The following is a 23962-nucleotide window of genomic DNA, read 5'->3' as shown; positions in this document are numbered from 1 at the left end:
ATGTGCCGCCTGGGGCGGACCGCCCCCCCGCCCACCTCACGCTATGCCACTGGGAATGAAGGCCCTGCTCGCAAGCTTACAGTCTATGAGGAAAGAGGTAGATACGAAAGGTGGGTGGTAACGGTTGCCCTGATTGTATGGGCCAGCCATAATGTTAAGTGTGTAACAGTACTGACATAGAGGGCTAATGGATGCATAAAGCATGTGGGAACATGATGCGGGGAACCTGCTTATGGTACAACTTTTGGCTTTGCCACACAGGGAGAGATTAGGTTAATGTGTTGAGGCGATAGGCCAGTCTGAATAAATGCGTTTTCAGGGCACACTTAACAGTGTGGGGATTGGGGACTAATTGTATTGACCTGGGAAGTGCATTCCAAAGAATTGGCACAGCATGTGTAAAGTCTTGGAGACGGGAGTGGGAGTTTCTGATTATTGAGGATGCTAACCTCAGATCATCATCAGAATGGAGGGCGCGGGTATACTGAAACAAGGGAGATGTAGGGTGGTGCTGAGCCATGGAGGGCTTTGTGGGTGAGGGTAATAAGTTTATACTGAATTCTGGAGTGGATGGGTAGCCATTGTAATGACTGGCACAAGGTAGAGGCATCGGTGTAACGATTGGTGAGAAATATGATCCTGGCTGCAGCATTCAAGACAGATTGGAGAGGGGAGAGTTTGGTAAGAGGGAGACCGATTAGAAGAGAGTTACCAATAGTCGAGACGAGAATGAATAAGAGAAACAGTAAGAGTTTTTTGCAGAGTCAAAAGTAAGAAAAGGTCGAATTCTAGAAATGCTTTTGAGGTGCAGATGACAAGAGCGAGCCAGTGATTGAATGTGGGGGGCAAAGGAAAGCTCGGAGTCAAGTATGACCCCAAGACAGCGGGTATGTTGCTGGGGAGTAATAGTGGAACCACACACAGAAATGGCAATGTCGGGTATAGGTACATTTGTAGAGGAAGGAAACACAAGGAGTTCAGTCTTTGACAGGTTCAGTTTCAGATATAGTGAGGACATGATGTTAGACACAGCGTTGACAATCGCTGGTGTTTCTAGAAAGGCAGGCGTGATGTCAGGAGAAGCGTATAATTGGGTGTCATCAGCATAGAGATGGTACTGGAAACCAAATGTACTGATTGTTTGACCAATAGGGGCAGTGTACAAGGAGAAGAGGAGGGGGCCTAGAACCGATCCTTGAGGAACCCCAACAGTAAGGGGAAGGTGAGAGGAGGAGGAACAGGCAAAAGATACAGTAAAGGAGCGGTCAGAGAGATAGGACAACCAGGAGAGAACGGTGTCCTTGAGGCCAATGAGGCCTAGTCAGGAGGAGCTGATGATCCACAGTGTCGAATGCTGCAGAGAGATCCAAGAGAATTAGCATGGAGTAATGACCATTTGATTTAGCTGTTAGTAGATCATTAGAGACTTTAGTGAGGGCAGTTTCAGCAGAGTGTAAAGAGCGGAAACAGGATTGGAGAGGGTCGAGAAGAGAGTTATCAAAGAGATAGTGGATAAGATGGGAGTGGACCAGGCGTTCCAGGAGATTAGAGATGAAGGGAAGATTAGAGACAGGTCTATAGTTAGCTGCACAGTTTTGGTCGAGAGATGGTTTTTTAAGTAGTGGATGTATGATTGCATGCTTAAATGAGGAGGGAAAGATACCAGAAGAGAGAGAGAGGTTAAATATTTTAGTTAGGTGAGGGGTGACAGCAGGGGAAAGGGACTGGAGATGTGACAGAAATGGGTCACTAGTGCAAGTGGTTGGGCGAGAAGATGCAAGGAGCCTGCTTACTTCTTCTGTAACTGGTTCAAAATCAGAGAGTGAGCTAGATGCAGTGGGGGAGGACAGTGCATGGTATGAGGTGATTGGGAGATAATTTCCTGTCGAATCTGGTCAGTTTTTTCTTTGAAGTAATTGTCCAGATCGTCAGCTCGGAACTGTGTGGTTGGGGCCTGTACTCTTGGGTTGAGTAGAGAATGAAAAGTGTCAAAGAGATGTTTCGGGTTATTGGACAGTGAGGTGATGAGGGTGTTGAAATAGGTTTGTTTTGAGAGGTGAAGGGCAGTGTTGTATGTCCTAAGCAGAAACTTATAATGGATGAAATCTTCGTGTAGATTGGATTTTCTCCACAGACGTTCGGCGCACCTGGAGCACCGCTGCAGGAAACCTGTTTACGGGGTATGCCAGGGTTGTCGCCGTCTGTGTTGTGGTGTTCTATTTATAGGGTGTGCAAATTCATCCAGATTGATGACCTTCTAATTTTTTGGCAAGGCACGGTCTCTGAATTGGATAAGTTCATGTCTAATTTAAACAAAAATTTATATAATATTAAATTGACATACAAATGGCATGAACGTAAAATTGACTTTTTAGATATCGCTCTGTCAGTTGACATCTTTGGGCCCGTCCATACTGATATCCATCGCAAAGAGACCTCGGTTAAATATACATTGGTTTGACCTCTAGGGAGCTACGGGTCGGAGTGAGAGAACATGTGAGAGATATTTTGGCAGCGAGGGATGTAGAGGACCTCTCATTATTGAAAACTCTGCCTAAACATTTCAGGGTATACCATAACTCAGATCCAAGTGGCCTTAAAGTTAGGGGTATTGACCGGATCCATGGGGGTATAAGGGGTGGGAACATTAAACAGCTCCTAGCCCAAACAGAGACAAAATGGATCGTGGAAATGGGCACTATGGTCTCCATGGGATTAAATGAAACACTTAGCTTTGCTCTGTTTCTTTAAATCTCTGCCTATTTTAACCTTTTTTTTCATGTCTTGCCTCTCATTTTAGCCCTTGTTTTGTTGTTTTATTATTTTCCTACTCTAGTAACTTTGGCATCACTCTGTTTGAATTATGGCTCTATATATCCACCCAGGAACAGTTTTGAACTTGTGGCCATATCTGATGTCCAGACGGATTTATGACAAGGTCTCTTAATTTTGCAGATGCCCATTTTTACATCATCATAACTTCTCTACCAGACTCATTACTATTCATTATGGACATATTTATGCTTTTGCTGGTCTCAAGTTTGGGTCTAAATTTATCTGATGCCGCTATTTGGCACTGCACCATATGGGGGGGTTCTTTTGACATTGTCGAAATATGTAGACATTTTGAAGATTGGTGTATTATTTTATAATGATTATTTAAAATAATGTCAAAATTCCCCGTTATGTGAACATAATGAAACTGTATTTACACATATGATGATTCTATTATGAGGCTCTATACACTGAATTTATTGTTGTAATTCTTTATGAATAATGCCGTTTTATATGTCCTTGTTCATTTTGAGGTATTAAATTATCAAATTCCTCCCCTTTAGGTAGGGCTTTGATAACATGGCGATCGGGCTTCAAGAAGATGGCGACGCGCATGCACACCACGCCCAAGTTCTTTGTTTGCCGCTGACGGCCTCTATCACTTGTGGCGTGCGGATATGATGTCATGGAGGATTTCCTCCCTGCACGTCGCAATTGAGTGCTGAAAGCGGCTTCACCTGAGACTCGGGGGCGGTGGTGCCGTGCGCAACAGAGGATTGGCCCGTTGCTGGGTGGGTTTGTCATAAAAGACCAGACAGGTCTCAAGTCATGACACAATTTCCTTGAAAAAGCTAAAATGCAAAACGGGTGTCGGAACTCCAGGTATTCTGTGGACAGGTGACTCAAATTGGTATGTGCTAGTTTACCTTATGGCCATCTGCACGGGTCTCATGGCACTTTGCACTTCAATGACCACTGTGGTTCTATATTGATATACTTATATGCTAATGCATTTATTGCACACTCCCACAACCTGTAACCATTCCCATAATCCTGCTTGTATTTTTTACTCGGGTATAAACTTCTTCCTCTCTATTATGTATGCTGTTGATTTATTATATGAATTTATGTGAATTGTAATTTAATAAAATTTATTACTTTTTTAAGATCTTTCTCTGTTGTGAGTGGTGTGCTTAGGATACTTTGCATCCAATTCTTGGCCTATGTACTGTAGATATACACGCCCCATACCTTATGCATGCTGGGAAGTCCTTTATGGTGAAGGTTCCTTTATAATTGCATTAGTATGTTTTTGGACATTTTTGTAGCTGGTGTATACTGTATGTTGTATATTCAAGAATAGCTGTATGATAATGATAAAAGTACTAATATTCATTTCAATACCAGGTAGGAAAACTTATATACAGCCTTCTTGACATGGATTTTGAAAGTAAGTATACCAGACTCATCAGGCTGGATCCTCCTTAACATATTTAATATGATATGATTATTATTTATTTCATCCGAGTATGATTTTTTGCCATTATAATTATTATATAGTAATGTGAAACTACAAAGAATTTCCCAGGAGAGTCAACAGTAGCTACTTGACCTGTAACTGCTTATATATTAGGTATATGGGGTATTTCAGTGGTATCTCAACCAGCAGTATACCATGCAAGCATCTTTTGCCCTGATTTTGAGCTGTTCATGTATTTGAAGGTTAAAATAATACACAAGAGACAATTGATCATTTCCAGGCCAAACACATTCTACTGTTTATTACACATATTACATTCTTAAATAAAAATGCGTCACATAACATTTTTGCATAGATATCTTACAATATACCAATTTAAAAAAGAATTATGAAACAGACCAGTAACAAAAATAAATTTTCTTCTTCATTAATAATTCTGTAACATTAACATACCACCATCATATAATACAAATAATATTTTATTTAAATCTTAAGACTTTTTGTACAGAAAAAAAGACAAAGTAATATATTCATATATTAAAAAAGAATAAAAAGGTAACAAAATCAACAAAAACAAAAAAAATTCATAAAGGGAGAATGGAGAGCTATAAATTGGGTATTTCTGAGATATAGGAGAAATACCATAAAGGCCTGAGAGAATATAATTGAGGGTTTCTCCATAAGCACTTGTTCGACACGCCTTGCCAAAAGAAGACAGGAAAATAAAAATAAAATAACAGTGCAAAATTAAATTCCTTCAAGCAATTTTCTCAAGTGTGAAAAGCATTCAGAATTTTCTCATATTCGCATTTTCATATTTTAGCACAAACGTGCCTTGAAAATGTGCAATTCAAATTAGCAATACATCTTGGCAATGTAACATCAAGGACCAGAATGCAAAGGCTATGCTGAGCCTTAAGGAAATTTATGGTCCACACTTATCTAAATGGATGATAATTCGTCAGATGTAAAATGATCGTCTGTGTACCAATAATTTCACAGGCCATTACAGTTCTTTTCTAGGTTTTCACATTCAGTTACAAGCTTTTTGCATACAATTACTTGTCCAATCAACAAAACTAAATGCAAACCTGCATCATATGGAATGACAGATCTTGTCAATATGTCCAAATTGATGAATCTGTTCCTCTTCTGCAGTTATTTTGGCCCTGAATCAGTAAATCCAATGGAAATCAATCGCAAGCTGTTGTACCTTTTAGAAAAAAAATGAACTTCAATTTCAGACCACAATGTTTAGCATTATCAGCACAGATATTATCACCAGAATCAACCTGACTGTGCATTGATATTCATTCAATTTGCAAATTAAATTGCAATTATATATTTTAAGCATTTTTTTCTGTATAAAATAATATATACTATGGGCAAACCATGAGGCATCTATGGCGATATTAGAGAGAGGGGAGTCAGCATTGGATGAGGACGTTAGAGAGAGGGGAGTCAGCATTGGATGAGGATGTTAGATAGAGGGGAGTCAGCATTGGATGGGGACGTTAGAGAGAGGGGAGTCGGCATTGGATGGGGATGTTAGAGAGAGGGGATACCTGCAACCAGGCGCCATACCTTATGCTCAGTGTGAGCATAAAAAAATTATTATATGCCTCCTGAGGAACTCCCGGGATGGGAGAGAAACGCGTCGAGGTGAGGCGAGATGAAATAGAAATCAGCAATAAGCTAAGTGTATTTGATGTATATTGGCTGATCTGGCGTTTTCGGGCATTGTGCAATATGAGGGGGTGTGGCAATAAGAGCATCAATTTAGTATGTGTATGGTTATAGGGGAGTGACGGTGAATTTATCCTTGATTTTTTGGTGCCTTTATAGTTATTAACCCCTACGTGTACTTACTGTTGGTGCATTTAAGATTAGAAACCTCTATGTACATTAAAGGAATTTTTTCCTGATTGGGAGACTTGTAGCCCTCATATACACTGTGATCCTTATCTAGTTATTGGAGATGAATATGAGACTAACTGGTCAAACAGTCCATTTAGTACCTTGTCCCATTTTCCCTATGATCTAATTGGTACATCATTTTGGATATATAGGGTTAGTGAGGGATAGTCGACGTGGTGCTGGGGCACCAGCATAAAGTAGGGTGAAAAAGCTCAGCTGGTAGGCAGGGAATGTTGTAAATAGGGAATTTAGGCAAAATTCCATTTCTTTCCCACAAATTTAAGTAAGTCTGCTTTTCGGTTACTGGTTGCATACTCCTCACCCTTGTCCTTATAACTTTTATTGGTTTTGGATGATTCAGGACTATTGGAATTATCTTTAAAGGACTGTGTTTGTTTGTCGACCATATTCTCTTTGTCTTATCATTATACCCTGATGATGTTGGCTTGAAGAGTAGCACTTAATAGGGTGAACAGGGATAGCCTTCGTGGAGCGGGGGCGCCATTTGCGTTTCAAGAGGGTGCCAGCCTCCGCTGTTAGGCAGTGGGAAGAAAAGGGCCTTATAGGGGTAAACAGGCCGGTGATTCCCCTATCCTATCCCTGTGTGTGACCAGGGTCACAATTCGGATCTGCAAATAAGCTTGCGTGGTGTTCTTGTATGTCTATGGTTTTAATATATTTCAATAAAATATTTGCAATTTTAGAATTAGTTTTTGTTTAGGAGCTGATGTTAGAGAGAGGGGAGTCGGCATTGGATGGGGAAGTTAGAGACGGGAGTCAGCATTGGATGGGGATGTTAGAGAGAGGAGAGCCAGCATTGGATGAGGATTTTAGAGAGAGGAGAGTCAGCATTGGATGGAGACGTTAGAGAGAGGGGAGTCAGCATTGGTTGGGGACGTTAGAGAGAGGGGAGTCAGCATTGGATGGGGACGTTAGAGAGAGGGGAGTCAGCATTGGATGGGGACGTTAGAGGGGAGTCAGCATTGGATGGCGACGTTAGAGAGAGGGGAGTCAGCATTGGATGGGGATGTTAGAGAGGGGGGAGTCCGCTTTGGATGGGGACATTAGAGAGAGGGGATTCAGCACTGGATGGGGATGTTAGAGAGGTGAGTCAGCTTTGGATGGCGATATTAGAGAGAGCGTAGTCAGCATTGGATGGGGACAATAGAGAGAGGGGAGTCAGCATTGGTTGGGGACGTTAGAGAGAGGGGAGTCAGCATTGGATGAGGATGTTAGAGAGGGGAGTCAGATTTGGATGGGGATGTTAGAGAGAGGATAGTCAGCATTGGTTGGGGATGTTAGAGAGAGGGGAGTCGGAATTGGATGGGGATGTTAGAGGGGAGTCAGCATTGGATGAGGATTTTAGAGAGAGAAGAGTCAGCATTGGATAGGGGATGTTAGAGAGAGGGGAGTCGGCATTGGATGGGGATGTTAGAGAGAGGGGAGTCCGCATTGGATGAGGACGTTAGGGAGAGGGGAGTCAACATTGGATGGGGATGTTAGAGAGACGGGTGTCAGCATTGGATGGGGATGTTAGAGAGAGGATAGTCAGCATTGCTTGGGGAAGTTAGAGAGAGGGAAGTCAGCATTGGTTGGGGACTTTAGAGAGAGGGGAGTCAGCATTGGTTGGGGATGTTAGAGAGGGGAGTCAGATTTGGATGGGGACGTTAGAGAGGAATCAGCATTGGTTGGGGACGTTAGAGAGAGGGGAGTCAGCATTGGATGGGGATGTTAGAGAGAGGATAGTCAGCATTGGTTGGGGATGTTAGAGAGAGGGGAGTCGGAATTGGATGGGGATGTTAGAGGGGAGTCAGCATTGGATGAGGATATTAGGGAGAGGGGAGTCGGCATTGGATGGGGATGTTAGAGAGACGGGAGTCAGCACTGGATGGGGATGTTAGAGAGAGGATAGTCAGCATTGGTTGGGGACGTTAGAGAGAGGGGAGTCAGCATTGGTTGGGGACATTAGAGAGAGGGGAGTTAGCATTGGATGGGAACATTAGAGAGAGGGGAGTCAGGATTGGGTGGGGACGTTAGAGAGAGGGGAGTCAGCATTGGATGGGGACGTTAGAAAGAGGGGAGTCAGTTTTGGATGGGGTTGTTAGAGAGAGGGGAGTAAGCTTTGAATGGGGATGTTAGAGAGAGGGGAGTCAGCTTTGGAAGGGGATGTTAGACAGGGGGGTCAACATTGGATGGGGTTGAGAGGGGAGTCAGCTTTGGATAGGGATGTTAGAAGGGGGTCAGCATTGGATGAGGATGTTAGGGAGAGGGGAGTCGGCATTGGATGGGGATGTTAGAGAAAGGATAGTCAGCATTGGTTGGGGACGTTAGAGAGAGGGGAGTTAGCATTGGATGGGAACGTTAGAGAGAGGGGAGTCAGCATTGGATGGGGACGTTAGAAAGAGGGGAGTCAGCTTTGGATGAGGATGTTAGAGAGAGGGGAGCCAGCATTGGATGGCGATGTTAGAGAGAGGAGTCAACATTGGATGGGGATGTTAGAGAGACAGAAGTCAGCATTGGATGGGGACGTTAGAGAGAGGGGAGTCGGCATTGGATGGGGATGTTAGAGAGACAGAACTCAGCATTGGATGGGGATGTTAGAGAGAGGAGAGTCATCATTGGTTGGGGATGTTAGAGAGAGGGGAGTCAGCATTGGTTGGTGACAATAGAGAGAGGGGAGTCAACATTGGATGGGGACATTAGAGGGGAGTCAGCATTGGATGGGGACGTTAGAGGGGAGTCAGCATTGGATGGGGACGTTAGAGAGAGGAGAGACAGCATTGGATGGAGATGTTAGAGAGAAGGGAGTCAGCATTGGTTGTTCTATCTCTTTGCTATCGAGAACCTGTGCCGGTCTCCCCTCTTTAGAGTAACTGGAAGGACGATATAGTATAAAAGCCAAATGGTCTTGTAAAGAGCATGGGCAGAAATCAATTACCCTCCACCTTGTCTGATAAAATTGGACATTATAATGTTTATCCATCTTATAAGGCCCCCTCTCTTTAATGTACAAAATTGACCCTTGTCTGTAAAGAAAAGATGACAGCTAACTGCAGTATCACCAGCTTTACAAACACTGCACAGTATTAGGGATATACAAGGTATTTCTTACTCTTATAAAAAGAGGCATTTTAAGTTCTGCAAGGTCTTCTATTTCTGAGGAATCAATAATCCGCTGAAATATTTCATTTCTAAAATGAGTCTCGTCATTGGAAGTTTACTTTTACATGAAATTGTAAAAAAGATGTCAAGTTTTGAAAGTAAATAAAAGAAACTCCTCAGAGTGTATGGAGAACATAAAATGATTACAAAACTGTTATCCTGTATGGGATTCAAATTCCTCTCGAAGACACCATGGCAGAACAATGTCAGATTTTAGAATAAATGGAACAGAAATTGGGTGCTGTGGTGGTAATATAAACCAAAACTACTCATAAAACTTCAGGTGCCACTATTAAAATGGTTCTCAATAGGAACAGTAAGTAGTTACAGAAGAACGAATAGTCAGTTGTAGAGATAAAACAGTATATTCAAAAATTCTGAATGGTCTTCAACTTTTTAGCACACACAAAAACAGGCCTGAAAGGGAGTGATAAAAGGAATTGTAATGTGTTAATGTTCCAGTGCCACAGAACCAGGCAATACATTGCATCACTGGTCCTTCTCTTATGATAGGGGATTTAAAAGAAAAAAAACATCAATGTAGTTTCAGGCTTCTAAATGTTCTAACTACACAACTCCACTCTTGATATTTGAAAATAAGGCAGCAGAAATAGTTCCTACTCACTGAATATCTGCTTACCAAGAGTTACCAATAGGAGAGTTTACAAAGCAAGCAGTCACTCGCCCCTTTCATTCATGCGAGGAAGGCAGAGGAAAGAGGTCTACCTTCTTAGCTTCTCTGATCTCAATACAAGATTGATAAAAGTGCAACATTAATGGAATACTACCCTAGGCTTCATCATAAAGTGATCATCTTAGGGTACACTCTAGAGGGAGAAAGAAAAATAACCCAAGTTCCAACAAGCAAATGGGTGCATTTCTAATATATATCAAAACATGTTAATTAAATGGGAATGTGAAGTGTATTAAAACAAGATCATTCAGATCTTATTCATCTATTTAGTGGTGGATTTTCCATTTGCTCTAAACGACAGCTACTTAGAATATAAGAAATTTTACAAGAAGAATACATAAAACTAGATTTCCTGAACCTTTCCCTTGGTTCCCGTGAAGCACTAATAGGTATAAAACATGATATTCCCAGCTTTTTAATATATACCTTGTTCTACAATGTTGGGCAAAAGCAACAATATGGTAGTTAAGAAATGCCTAACTCATTGCTATGTTTAATTACTAGATAGTAATCAACTCATGTCAAGCACATTGCTATCAATTTTGCCTACATAACATGAACACTGAATTAAGCAGGATAAAGTCACACATTTGTAGAGGATTCCTAACTGTGGGAACAAGAAGGTAGGATCCCCTCTCACATTGTTTATTCTGCCAAGGTAGAGCAAACCATATGACAGGGCATGTGAAATCATGTAAGAAACAACAAAAACACTTCAACCCAGCGAAGGTAAAAAATAAAAAAGGAGGATCGACAGGTGAATTTTTTTTTATTTTCTTGTTTTGAAAAAAAAAGAAAAGTAATAGAAAAAAAACCTTAAATTTTGACAATCTACACTGTATATGGTTGGAAAGACCAAAACTCATCTACCCGCGACTGTTTTGGCACACTTCAAAAGGGGAATTTAGCTGTTTATAGCAAAAGGTACAATTACAATTAAACTTTACAGGCTTGATTTTCTATCTAAGAAGTTGGGAAAACTAACCAATAAGAGTAGTGCGATAAACATTGCTTGGTGCTTTGTGTTGTTTTGCCATGTATGATTTTACCAACTAATACCTGATCTGTGCTATCTGGTTCACAGTTAAACCTTGGTAGAAATTTGTCCTGGCATGCAGATCAACGTAGTCATGCTTGTATGGCTGGCTGGGAGGACTACCTTCTTCTATAAGGTATGATCATGATTTGGGAAATGGTATATTTTTTAAAGAGAGTCCGTCACCCCAGAATGCATTTTATATGGCCTACACAGTGTTGTGGGTGGTTCATTCCATATAAAAACCATACTAGCGCTGTACGTGTTACTGGTGCAGTGCCTGAGAAAATAACTTTCAATTTGTTTTGCAGATATGGGGGTTATGGTGCGCCCTGCATGATTATGCCTTCTTATTTGCATATGAAGGGCCTTCCCTCCTTCTGATTGACAGTGCTCACTTCCCAGAGTAAGCACAGTCTGAATGCTGCCGACCTGTGTGTGCATGTGCATTGACATTGCTTGTCCCCGGCCATGCACACATATTGGTCGAGGACAATTTCCTCCCTGTTTTCTTTCCACTGAAGCTGCTTGCTATATTATTACATCCGGAAGTATAGCGAGCGGCTTCAGAGAACTCACTAAACTTCTGAGCAGACAGCATCAGCAGAAAGAAGACAGGGAGAACGTACCCAGCCACAGTATGTGCATACCGCTGGACACATGCGTACACAGGTCGGCAGCACTCTGACAATGTTCGCTTTTTGGAGCAAGCACTGTCAATCAAAAGTGGGGGAGGCCCCCCCACTCTGCAAATGAGGAGGTGAAACAATGCACCAAACTTTCGGCCACGCCAAGGGAGCATGGAAGCCTTGTCATTTTCATACAAATTAAAAGTTACTTTCTCAGGCACTGTCCCAGTAACAGATGGAATGCTAGTATGGTTGTTATAGGGACTAAGCCCCCTACAACACTTTATAGCCCATTTTGGAGGTCACAGACTCTCTGTAAGAATAACATGTCTGTTATAATTTTCATATCGCCTTATATAGAGAATGCATCAAGCAATATTAGCACCTACTTTATAATACGTACTGCAATAAAAGAAGAACTTTATATTTCTGTCACTTTCCACAAGTAGCCACTGCCCCATCAATGAATTTGTAATGTGCAAAAAAGGTTGAAAATGAGTGCGGCAGCTAAATGAATGGGGCCAATTCAATCAGTTTAAGGTTCTTATGCAGAACATAGATTGCAAAGACAAACTAGGAATATGGTATGTGTCTATAAAGAGCTCTAGAGAACAGACGAGCATCAGCTATCCCACGCTTCATGAAACACCTCTATGGATACTATTTCACATTCAAGGGAGGAAGCTTTTTGCAATCTCATGCACAAACTCATGAAGCAGCCAGGAAAACACATAATAAATATTAAAGATGATATTGAGGTGTTTGAACTATGCAATAATGATCTAAATGTTCTGTTCAAATCCATTTCACCTTAGCGATAATCCAATTCATGATGCCCAACACAGTATAAACGAGGCATAGTCAAAAAGGCCTTGATGTACTACCGTCAGTTTCAATATCACTCACAGAGGGTGCATCTTTGTGACATGACAGAGCTGCCCAGAAAAGAAAGCAAATGGGATAGCAGAAAAGCATTTTCAGGTAGGAGATAAAATATGACTAATTAATGAGGATCCTCAATTAAAGTTTCCCAATTCCAAATATCACTGAAAATTTGGACTAGTTTAAACACTAAATTCAGGCTACGTCTGCCAGAATTAAATCTAATCGTCTTAAGTGGGGTTGTATATATAAATATAGGAAATTACATTGATTGTCTTAAAACAAAAATAAATAAGTAATAAGTGATGTAAAAATTAATAGTATAATTTATCATTTAATTATACTTAGATTTTTTTACACATATTGCCTGATTAGAAGCATTCAGTCTTCAGGCTTTTTTTTTCCATTTAATAACAACGTATAAGAATGTTCTGCTACATTTTATTTGGACTCTTCAGATTGAACTGGAAGATCATTTTGCACATATATGGCATAACCCCGATATGTCATATATGTCTGACAAATGCCGGTCCCACCATTTGGAGAATTATCAGGAGCATTAGGAACGCACACATGCAAATGTATGGAGGGTTTTGCATGTGTGGTCACACTGCCATTTCCGGCAGCTACCTTTAATTGCTGTTTTAAATTGGCTTACATATATGGCAAAATAACACTTATAAGCTGTCCACACGTGGAAATCTTTGATGGTGAACTCGGTAAGATCCAGTAGAGCAAAGACTGGCACCAAAATTGGGTAGAATAGGGATATATGACTGCAGCCAATATTAGCATTTACCCAGATGTTAGTTCTCTAAACGATCTGATGGCCTAAAGCACCGAATTTGCACCTTCTGCAGTAAAGCAGCCCTGGCAAAGAAGAAAAGGTCCTTAACAGTTTTGTGTTATAAAACACACACACAAACATTGGGGCCAATACTGATCTTTATAATTCTACTCTGAAATAGAGCTTGAAACAGTGCTAAACGACCCCCCAAAAAAGTCATAGTAATGGTATTAAGAGACAAATTAGTTGCCACATTGCTAAAATTTGTATACCTAAAGGTATACCGAGCTGGTCGGAAGTGTTTCCAACTGAGAGTGATTTCCTCTATTTCACTATGTGCCACAGCCATCTGTGTTACAAATATGTACAATAAAGGTGCCTCCTGAATGCACAATATAGTAATAATGTAATGTATGCTACACCGTATGTGTAAAGGTTCCTTGGTTTTAACCACACCATTAAAAGTCCATCAGAATGGCTACAACATTAAAATATGTATATCTAGTATGCAGAAGCAGAGGACTACAAGGATTGTCGACAAGCAGTGCTTCAGGTATAGTTAGTACATTTTGATTTTTAAGTCTTTGGAATTAAACTTTTTTTTATTCTCTTTCTTCCTCCATCAGATTCTTAGGAACACCGATAATCTTTTTATGTTTTGGTCTCCGGTCACATTAGACATCTTACCCCTTTACGTAAATTAATTAAATAATAAAAACATAAGCATTTGGGAGTGAAAGGATTTTTTTATGCAGAGTCCACATCTCAATTTCAAGAGAAGTTTAAACATTTTCTTAGAAACCAGAGGGGTTGATCAACGGAAATTCTTGACCCACTGGCATCTTTAAGTATAAGCCTCAAGTGCCAAAAAGATACTCTTTCATTTATTGTTCTATTCCTTTTGGTGTTAAGTTCAAATTTGTAAGGTTTTTTTTAATTATTATTTTTATGATACATTTTGCTTTTGACTTTTTTCTTTTATTCATTTTTTTTGCTTTTTATATATTTTTTTTTTTTTTGCTTAACAGTCAAGGAGTCAAAACAAGCTAAAAAGAAGCCCACCGGCTGGGGTAATAGAGCTGCGTTTTTGTGGACAAATTGAGACTGAATGTGCAATTTCACTAGCTGCTTAAGGGTGGTCCCAGAATATACAAAATATACAACCTGTTCCCCACCACACCAATTTGAAGTGACCACTTGGCATGGTCTGATTGGCAGTCTTTGGAGTAAAGACCAGTGACAACTGACTTGAGTAGTATGTACATAGAAATTCGTCTGACTATGCACTCATGGGATAAGCTTAGGCTTCTTTTGAATTAACCAAGAAAGGGCCATAAAAGACCTGTACTCTGTAACATTTGAAATAACCCTGTGGAAAAATTACCAATAACCTGGCTAAATGCTGTCAATGTTTACCCTTTTTGACACACTAAATTATGATTGAGTGTCCAGTCAGTGACCTCCGTAAACAAGAATGTGTCTGCATTATGAGTCAGTAGGGCAAAATCAACTTGCTTAAGTGTTCTTCATTTCCCAATGTTGTATGATATAATATATTTGGCTTTTTGTTGTTGACACTCAAAAGTTAAGATTAAGTACAAAAATGCAGCTGCTCTGGAAATAACATCAAGTTTCTAACTAGTTATATTGTTAGGAGAAGTCAATGATCAAGCACAAAGTTTGGAAAGTTCAGTAGGAGAAGGCTTGCCGCTCATTAGATGATAGGAGCAAAGTCTAGGTCGCTGGTCCAATTCAAGCAAAAACTGTCCAGATGGAGATTCAATAGTTCACCAAGATACTTGTCCATGTAGCGCACATAATAAAAGCTTATGAAAAAGCTTCTCAAACAAAAACAAAGAGGAAAATGCAACAACAAAAACAGTAATGGAAAGGTTGTTTCACCTTTGGAAGTGCACTCACTGGTGAAGTAATGCAACAGATAAGCTCCATTTCTTAGTCAACATCAGTGGCTTATGTAAGTTTTTAGTGCATAAGATGTGCTGCAGGAAACAGAAGTAAAAAATAAATAAGGTGGGAATTCTATGAATGCTCCTCCATCCATATGTCCTTCTGAAAAATAGGTCTAAGAATCACATTAATGGTTGAGTTGTTTTACCCCACCAGTCAAATATCAGTAAGGCCTATGGCATTGAGCTAAAATTATTTTAAATGCTCTATAATGAGGCCAAACCAGTGGAGAACACTTGATAGGATCCAAGTTGATCAAGAACTCTTATTTATCAGGAGTCTTCAGATATGAACCAACAGGCTCGAATTTGGTTTCCTAGATTGAAATCCATTTTCATTTCCTCTTAAATAACATATTATAAGAAAAAATATTAGTAATATAGCAATGTAATTTGAAGGTGGGTTCCTAGCAGCTTCTGAGTTTCAATAAGGTGAGTTCATCAGAGCCCCTTAAGATGACTGCTCTCCTGTTCTTCATTTCCATAGCAAGGCTTCAAAACGCCTGGTATACAGTTGTTTTTTTCCCAAATCATCCAATTCTCCACCACTGTGTACCTCTTTCAATCAGGCCGGAGGGTAAGGCATAACAGACAGACAAATATATTGGAGCATGTGATTGTGCATGAAGATTTGTTATGGATTTTTTTGTGTACAGGGTATAACATGTAAAAATGTTCTCTATATCCTGCAAATGTCATGGACAAAATGACAAATGTCCACTGCAACCCTTGGTCCTCCCAAGGCATAAGAGCCATTGCTGCCTTAAAATGTCCTTAGATATGCCTCTTCATATGCAGGGCAAGGTGGTCAGACCTGGAAAAGCACCTACAAGAAAGCAGAAAATTAAGATATTTATTAAAGACATATCAAACAAGCATATCTCACAGCAGTATTACTGTAAACTCCAAAAGAAAGACATTACAGAATGCCATTTTCAGAAATAATACCGTAAAAACGTTTTCTGATATCAATAGCAAGCGTCATAAAGCCATAAACAGTCAATATAATGAAGTTGCAAATATGTTGTGATAGTCCTGTAAAAAAATATTCGCAATAACCATAGTAAGATCTATTAATTATATTATTATATAAATATACTTTATATTATACATAGTTCCAGTGGATCATTTATTGATTTTACTTCTGGGTTTGAAATGTGTTAAGTGCCTACTTAATTCAGGGCGACATGTGGTGAAGCAGCCTTACACTTGCCGTTCGCTCTCCTGGTGCAAACTAATTGCAGGGATGGGTGAAAGGACATACAGAAGGCCAGGAGCTTGTACCATATGTGCTTTTTAGCATGTGGTGAGCTGCATTTTGCCCACTCAATGGAACGTTATAGAAGCTTATGGCAAATAAATAATATTTTAACAAATTGTAAAGGCTGTTTTCTAAAGACATTAATAATATTGATATTTAACTGTTTTATTTTTTACTCCTCTAAAGGTACAGACAGCAAAAAGGGCCATGTATAAATGTGGCAAGCATTGAGTGATGCATAAAGCATGTAATACATATATAGCACGCACCCAATATCAGTAGCTCTCCAGAGCAGCCAGGCTAAAAATCATTGGTAAGACACTAAAATTATTATTATTATATATTTTTATAGTGCCATTTATTCCATGGCGCTTTACATGTGAAAAGGGGCAAATATAGACAAGTACAATAAACATGAGCAATACAAGACACACTCAAGTACAGAAGGAGAGAGGACCCTGCCCGCGAGGGCTCACAGTCTACAGGGATGGGTGAGGATACAGTAGGAGAGGGTAGAGCTTGTCATGCGGCAGTTCAGTAGACTGAGCATCACTGCAGGTTGTAGGCTGTAAAATATTGACATTTAAAATCTTTGTATGGAACTCTTGTGTACGGATGTTACTTGTAGGAGTTTTCTGAGAAGGCAATAAATAAAGCTCATATTTTGTAATTTTCACGTGTTGAAATGTAGTCCCCAAGTAGAAGTGAGGATGCAGGAACTTCACTGATGTCTGCTAGTAACTACCAAAAACAGCCCATCTACACGACTCACAAATATATTTTATATCAACAGTAAAAGAGAGACATCTTTGAGGCCTTCATCCTGGCCTATAAAAGCTCAATGAATGTTTCATCATGTATTTACCTTCTCCTCTCCCCCCACCCCTGCCATGAGCCTTCTGCTCCTTTAGAACCATCTGTTGAGGATCCATTAGTCTCAGTCTGAAAGCTTCCATATCCTTAATGTCCTCCTAGATAGACTGAGTTCCTCAGGCATTGCTTAAGGTCTCTGGATTTTCTCTTTCCTCTTCCAACTAATGCACTTTATTTCATTAGGACAACAATTAACAGGGTGTCGACTTTTAGGTCACAGCTGGACAATGCTGACAGTACGAGTATGTGCTTAGACTCTGAATTCTGCTCAGTACAGTTCTTAGCTGCAGCAGACACATACAAATTTGCTATTTACCACTTTTTACCTTGATGAATGCGGTCTAAGGCCTTAAACATTTTTAAAAAATAATTGAAAACTAATCTAAATATAAATTCTAAAATATACGTTAAATCGGTTATCTAGCCTTTTATAACCTATGGCTTGTACTTAGAATAAGCTTTCACTATTAGATTGTTAGGAACAACCAAGGGTACCCATGCGGTCAGCTGTTTGAAGAGAGTGCACCATGTTTTCTCACTAGTTGTAGATAAACATTGACAAGTTTGTGGTTTGACCACACATCTGCTATGTACCACGAGTCAGAAGGGCCAAATGCCGTAAGTCACCACTCCCATTGTCTCCTTTGGATGCAGATACAGTTGAATACAATGGTGTAACTTTTTGTGGGGTGCTAAGGGCCATCATACTCTCTGTGGGGGGCCGTCATACTCTGTGGAAGAGCTATGGGGACATCATAATGTTTACGCGGGACCTGTGGTGGTATCATGTTGTGTTCTGAGGTGGGGCTATGGTGGATCATACTCTGTTGTGGGGGTAATAAACTATGTTGGAGTGAGGGCATTATACTGTGTGTGGGGGCTGTAGGAGCATCACTCTGTGAGAGGCTGTGGTATACTGCAGAGGGAAGTCTGGGGGAATTATACTGTGGTGAAATTGGGGTGAGGGTGACTGTGTGGCCTCTTAACGTGTGTAGGACACTGTGGGACACACTGTATGGGAGCATAGTAGGGTCTTCACACTGTGCAGAGTGCTGTGGGAACAATGTTCTGTGGGAAGCACATCATACTCTGTTGGGGGTACTAGAGGGGCATCATACTCTGCAAGGGAAACTGTGGGGTTATCATACTAAGAATATAGGGGGTAAATTGTGTGGAGGAATTTACAGTATCATGCTGCCTGTAGGAGGCATTTTTAGAGCCATTATATTCTATGAATTCCCTGAAAGGGGTATCACTGAGTAAGAAAACTAAGGGGCTTCAATAGCAGCACAATTACTGAGTACATGTAGGATTGCATCATTGCATGTTTCTCTTTTTTGGGAGCCGCGACATTGCATTAAAATGCAATAACGGGCGACTAAAATAATGTATCTGCACAAATGTGGTATCATTAAAAATGTCAGCTCGGCGCACAAAAAATAAGCCCTCACCTATCCCGAGATCACAAAAAATGGAGACGCTATGGGTCTCGGAAAATTGTGCAATTTTTTTTAGCAAACTTTGTAATTTTTTTTCACCAGTTAGATAAAAAAGAACCTAGACATGTTTGGTGTCTATGAACTTGTAATGACCTGGAGAACAATAATGGCAGTTCAGTTTTAGCATTTAGTGAACCTAGCAAAAAATCCAAACAATAAACCAGTGTGGGATTGCACTTTTTTTGTAATTTCACCGCACTTGGAGTTTTTTTCCCGTTTTCGAGTACACGACATACTAAAACCAACGGTACAACTCGTCCTGCAAAAAATAAGCCCTCACATGGCGTTACTGATGGAAAAATAAAAAAGTTATGGCTCTGGAAACAAGGGGAGCGAAAAATGAAAACGTAAAACCGAAAAAAGCTCAGGTTATGAAGGGGTTAAGCCAGTACATGCCCGAGCCCATCTGAAGTTTGTTAGAGAGCATTTGGATTATCCAGAAGAGTATTGGGAGAATGTCATATGGTCTGATGAAAGCAAAGTAGAACTGTTTGGTAAAAACAAAATTCTTCGTGATTGGAAGAGACAGAATGCTGAGTTGCATCTAAAGAACATGGGGGTGAAAACATCATGCTTTGGGGCTGTTTCTCTGCAAAGGGACCAGGATGACTGATCCGTGTACATGAAACACTGAATGAGGCAATGTATCGTGAGATTTTGAGTGCAAATCTCCTTCCATCAGCAAGGGCATTGAAGATGAAACGTGGATGGGTCTTTCAGCATGATAATGATCCCCAGCACACCGCCAGGGCAACGAAGGAGTGGCTTCGTAAGAAGCATATGAAGGTCCTGGAGTGGCCTAGCCAGTCTCAACCCCATAGAAAACCTTTGTAGGGCTTTGAAAGTCCGTGTTGCCCAGCGACAGGCCCAAAACATCACTGCTCTAGAGGAGATCTGCATGGAGCAATGGGCCAACATACCACCAACAGAGAGTGTGCCATCCTTGTGAAGACTTACAGAAAACGTTTGACTTCTGTCATTGCCAACAAAAGATAGATAACAAAATATTGAGATGAACTTTTGTCAATGACCAAATACTTATTTTCCACCATAATTTGCAAAAAAAAATCTTGCCAAATCAGACAAGGTGATTTTCTGGATTTGTTTTCTCATTTTGACTCTCATAGTTGTGGTCTACCTATGATGTAAATTACAGGCCTCTCTCATCTTTTTAAGTGGAAGAACTTGCATAACTGGTGGCTGTACAACCCCTTTAAAGTTGTAATATACATTTCTCCATATTATTTGTACAGCAGATACAGTATCACATTCTTTTGTTAGCGACTAAGGCCTGTTTCACACATACATTTTTTACATCAGCTGCAATCCGCGAAAATGGCGGGACACGGATCCGCAACCGTTTTGAAAGCAACGTGTGCTACTGGACCGTTGCTTTGACAGATCCAGGGAAGGCAGAAATTTAAAGGAACGAGAGAGAGAGATTTTTTTTCAGCCGCCAGAAATGGATTTAGGGTTAAATTTCCACCAAAGGCAATTCTTCCGGGCACGCGCAGTGTACAAATGCGGATCCGGACAGCAAAAAAAGTTTCATTGTCCGTTCTGTCATGTCAGCGGACGCCAAAATTTTGGTGGAGCCGTAAAATAATGGATCCAACGGATGACCATCTGTCAAGATCCGCCGATAATGCAAGTCAACGGGAAAAAAAACAGATCCGCCAAGAAAAATGGCGGATCCGTTTTTTTTGCAAAACGGCGGATTTTTACTGATGGAGACAAACGTATGTGTGAAATAGGCCTAAGGAACATAAAGCAAAGTGAGTTACTTGACATCTTTCTGTGTAAGCAGAATGACATTTTCTAGGAAATAATAAGTCTTGCGAAGGATAAAACTTTTTTCTTTTTGATAAAACTGTTGTTTAACTTGTTGCTACCATTGTCATTAATTTACTCTCTTCATTTTAGAAAATGCATCTTCTTAAAGTTGTAAAATATCGCAATCAAAGCAACTAAAGCATGAAGTTGATTTTACGATATGTTTGACCCCCATTAGCCATGTTGCACAGTGATAAAAATTTCCACAGGGGATAGGGCTACAAAAACACAATAAAATCAGTATTTAAGGGTGAGGTTGTGGGGGGTCTATATCCCAAAACTTCCCTTAAAGCTTACTCAGAAATAAAAAGAGAATATTCTTTTAACTGTGGATCTGGCGGTGACTCAAAAGAATAGTTTGACCACTAAAGAATGGTGCCCTACTTGTTTTAGGTGCTGCAAATGATCTAATACTCGGCTCAAAAACACCATTGGAAAGAACAATTAAAATATTTCTTGCCAAATATGTACCAGGAAGATGCTTATCCTCATCACTTTGTCTCTGAAGAGAAAAAAAAGGTGAAATGGTTAAAAAAAAATCTAATTCAAAGATGAGGGTGGACATTATGCACTGCAATATCCCTAGACTATATACTACTGCCACTGATCAGCCCCCTTCTATTAGTATCCAACTTCACCCATCTGCACTGCCCCTTCTTCAGGGTGCACCATCCATCAGTACATGCCCTATTATACCGCTAGGGGATAAGACATATTATTATTAGCGCTGTGAAAAAGAATAAGTGGCATATGTCATGTCAAGGTACAAAACTGCTTAACTGCGGAAAGCTTGATAAATGGCTAATGTACAATGTACCCTAGACAATGACTAAGTACTCCACTGATATTCAGGTGAAGGCAGAAGGTGGACAGCATGTGGCAATTGAATATTCAACTAGGGTGTTTTTTTTTACCCGGCTTTGTTGCAGAATCGGTATTAAGACTGTAATAGATGGTAGCGTAACGTAAGCTGATATACATCAGACAGGATACATTTATACCTGGATACATTTGTAAAGATATACGGAAATTATTACTGCTTGGTGTCAAAATGCTTAGTATTGTCACTAACAGCTTTGGGATTTGATCAAGACAAACCTATTATCAGCACTGAGCCAATGTAAGAAGACTCTGTGGGCTTTATATACATTGTTTTATGCATTTTTGGTTTGATTTACATAAGGTTTTTTATGCATTACTTTGCAGTTTTTTTATTCTCTTGTTGTTCTGCTGCTGTGTCTCTTCCTCCTCAAGAGCGAAAAATGCAGTGATAATGTTGTGGGAGGAACGCATGGAGGTGAAAGAATGTCCTGTGTGAATGGGATTTTAAAAACCTCATTCATTTGCTATTTATATGAAGCATCCCCCTAAAAAAATATGGATGAAAGAATATGTCGGAAGCACTGCAAGTGAACAAGGCCCAAAGCAAGTCTTATGAGAAGGTAATTTTAGAATGAAGATTGCTTGGTAATGTTGCTGAACATTTTTTGCTTTTATACAAATGTAAAGGGAACTTCCCTTTTCAGAAAATCCTGTCTCTGGGCACAGCTTTGTATAATAAAAAAAATTAATTACTCACCCTCCCCACTGCCACTCTGCCATTGCTTTCGGTGCTTGATATTGGCTGCAGCACTAACATCATGTCATCAGCACGGCAGCCAATCGCTGAACTCGTTGGCTCCGCTCATGTAGACAAAATGCCCCGCTTAGATACTGAGCTCACTGATTGGCCGCCGCAGTATTGACGTGACGTTAGCACTTCAGCTAATATCAGACACCATGAGCAGTGGTGGAGACTCAATAATGGAACTGGGAGGGTTAATAAAGAATGGTTTGTTTTTTTATAACAAACATCGCCCAGAGACTGAGATCTTGTGAAAGGGGATAACTCTGTTATGAGTGTATTTTATAATGATGCTGAACTTCACATAATCTGGAAGGGTTTGTGAATACAGATTTTAAATTTGGGATGGCATTGAAGGATTTGGAGCCCTTAAGTTTAGGACAGTTGGGCAGAATAACAATCACATTAGAGACTTATATTAATATAATTTTTATCCTATTCTTTTACTAAATGTAGCAAATAAAATAGGGTAACAGTGACCTTCACAGTTTGTCTTCTTACCTCCAATACAGCATGTGAGACCACACCGCTGATAGCCAAAGACAACATTGAAGAACTCACCATGCATGCAATGCAAGAAGTTGAACATAAGTCTGATTGACAGCTATGGTCAGCATACTCCAGATGTAGTTGGCTCCATCTATTTCAAAATCCATATTTCAAAGTACAGATTTCTAAGTACACTACTGTGAATTAGACTAGAATTGGACTGGAATTTGACTGCAAGGTAACGGACTATAACACAACTACAATATTTCGGCTACTTTTTACAATCACCCCCATACTAATCTATTTTTCCCTAACTCCTGTAATCCCCTCCTCCTAGTAAGGAACTATTCATCTTCCCCTCCATCCTTCCTAGCCATCTCATTCGTCAGAACTGTTCCTCCATATACAATCCTTTTTCTCCAGACACACATGGCCACATCATGTCCTATCCTGCTCCCACCTTCTAACGCTCTGTCTGCTACTCCTCATTGCTGGCGATGTATCCCCTAATCCTGGGCCTCCTCAACACATCCCCACATTCACTTCTAACACCCTGCCACGATCCTCTACACGTCTTCGCAAACATGATAACCTCATACCTTTTCATCCAGCCCTCACTCCCTCAACCCCCTTACCTGAAGCCCTATGGAACGCGCGCTATGTCTGCAACAAGCTGTCATTTATCCATGACTAGTGTTGAGCGATACCACCCGATACTGAAAAATATCGTATCGGAATGGATCGGCCGATCTAAAAAAAGTATCGGGTATCGCCGATTACGATCCCGGAAGTCCCATTCAAGTCAATGGAACAGAAATATCGGAATTAAAAAAACCCTTTCTTTCCCTGTTGGTTAATTCTACATGGAGAAAAACAACTAATAATAATGTAGAATGTACTGTGGGAGGTGTAGGAGACATTAAAGCCATAGAGCTTTAGCCCAATCAAATGGAATCGCAGTATTTTTTTTTTCGTAGTTACAAAGATATTGACTATGTTAAAGTCTTTAATTTTTTGTCAGATATGTATGTTTCACTACTTCCATGCTCTTCAC

General features: G+C 40.2%; 1 protein-coding gene across 2 annotated transcripts in view; it reads right to left on the bottom strand.

The window, feature by feature from the left end:
• Positions 1–4521: 4521 nt before the first annotated feature.
• The window catches only part of KLF7 (KLF transcription factor 7), a 474435-nt gene continuing 454994 nt past the window's right edge, over positions 4522–23962 (bottom strand). The window contains exons 4-5 of one of the 2 annotated variants that reach the window (XR_012219719.1): positions 15265–16155; positions 4522–5468 (exon numbers count right to left, since the gene is read on the bottom strand). Coding sequence is in view for 1 of the 2 variants with exons in the window: in XM_073541904.1 (XP_073398005.1) it covers positions 16104–16155 (52 nt within the window). In the remaining variant the exon portion in view is untranslated. Of the gene's footprint in view, positions 16156–23962 lie in introns of both variants that reach the window. The other variant, XM_073541904.1, reaches the window with a different exon arrangement.

The sequence above is a fragment of the Dendrobates tinctorius genome, unplaced genomic scaffold (assembly GCF_039654945.1).
Source record: "Dendrobates tinctorius isolate UK_male_01 unplaced genomic scaffold, ASM3965494v1 ptg000125l, whole genome shotgun sequence".
Taxonomy (NCBI): Eukaryota; Metazoa; Chordata; class Amphibia; order Anura; family Dendrobatidae; genus Dendrobates; species Dendrobates tinctorius.
Note: the sequence above shows the minus strand (reverse complement) of the source record. Positions and strands in the feature narration are given on the sequence as shown.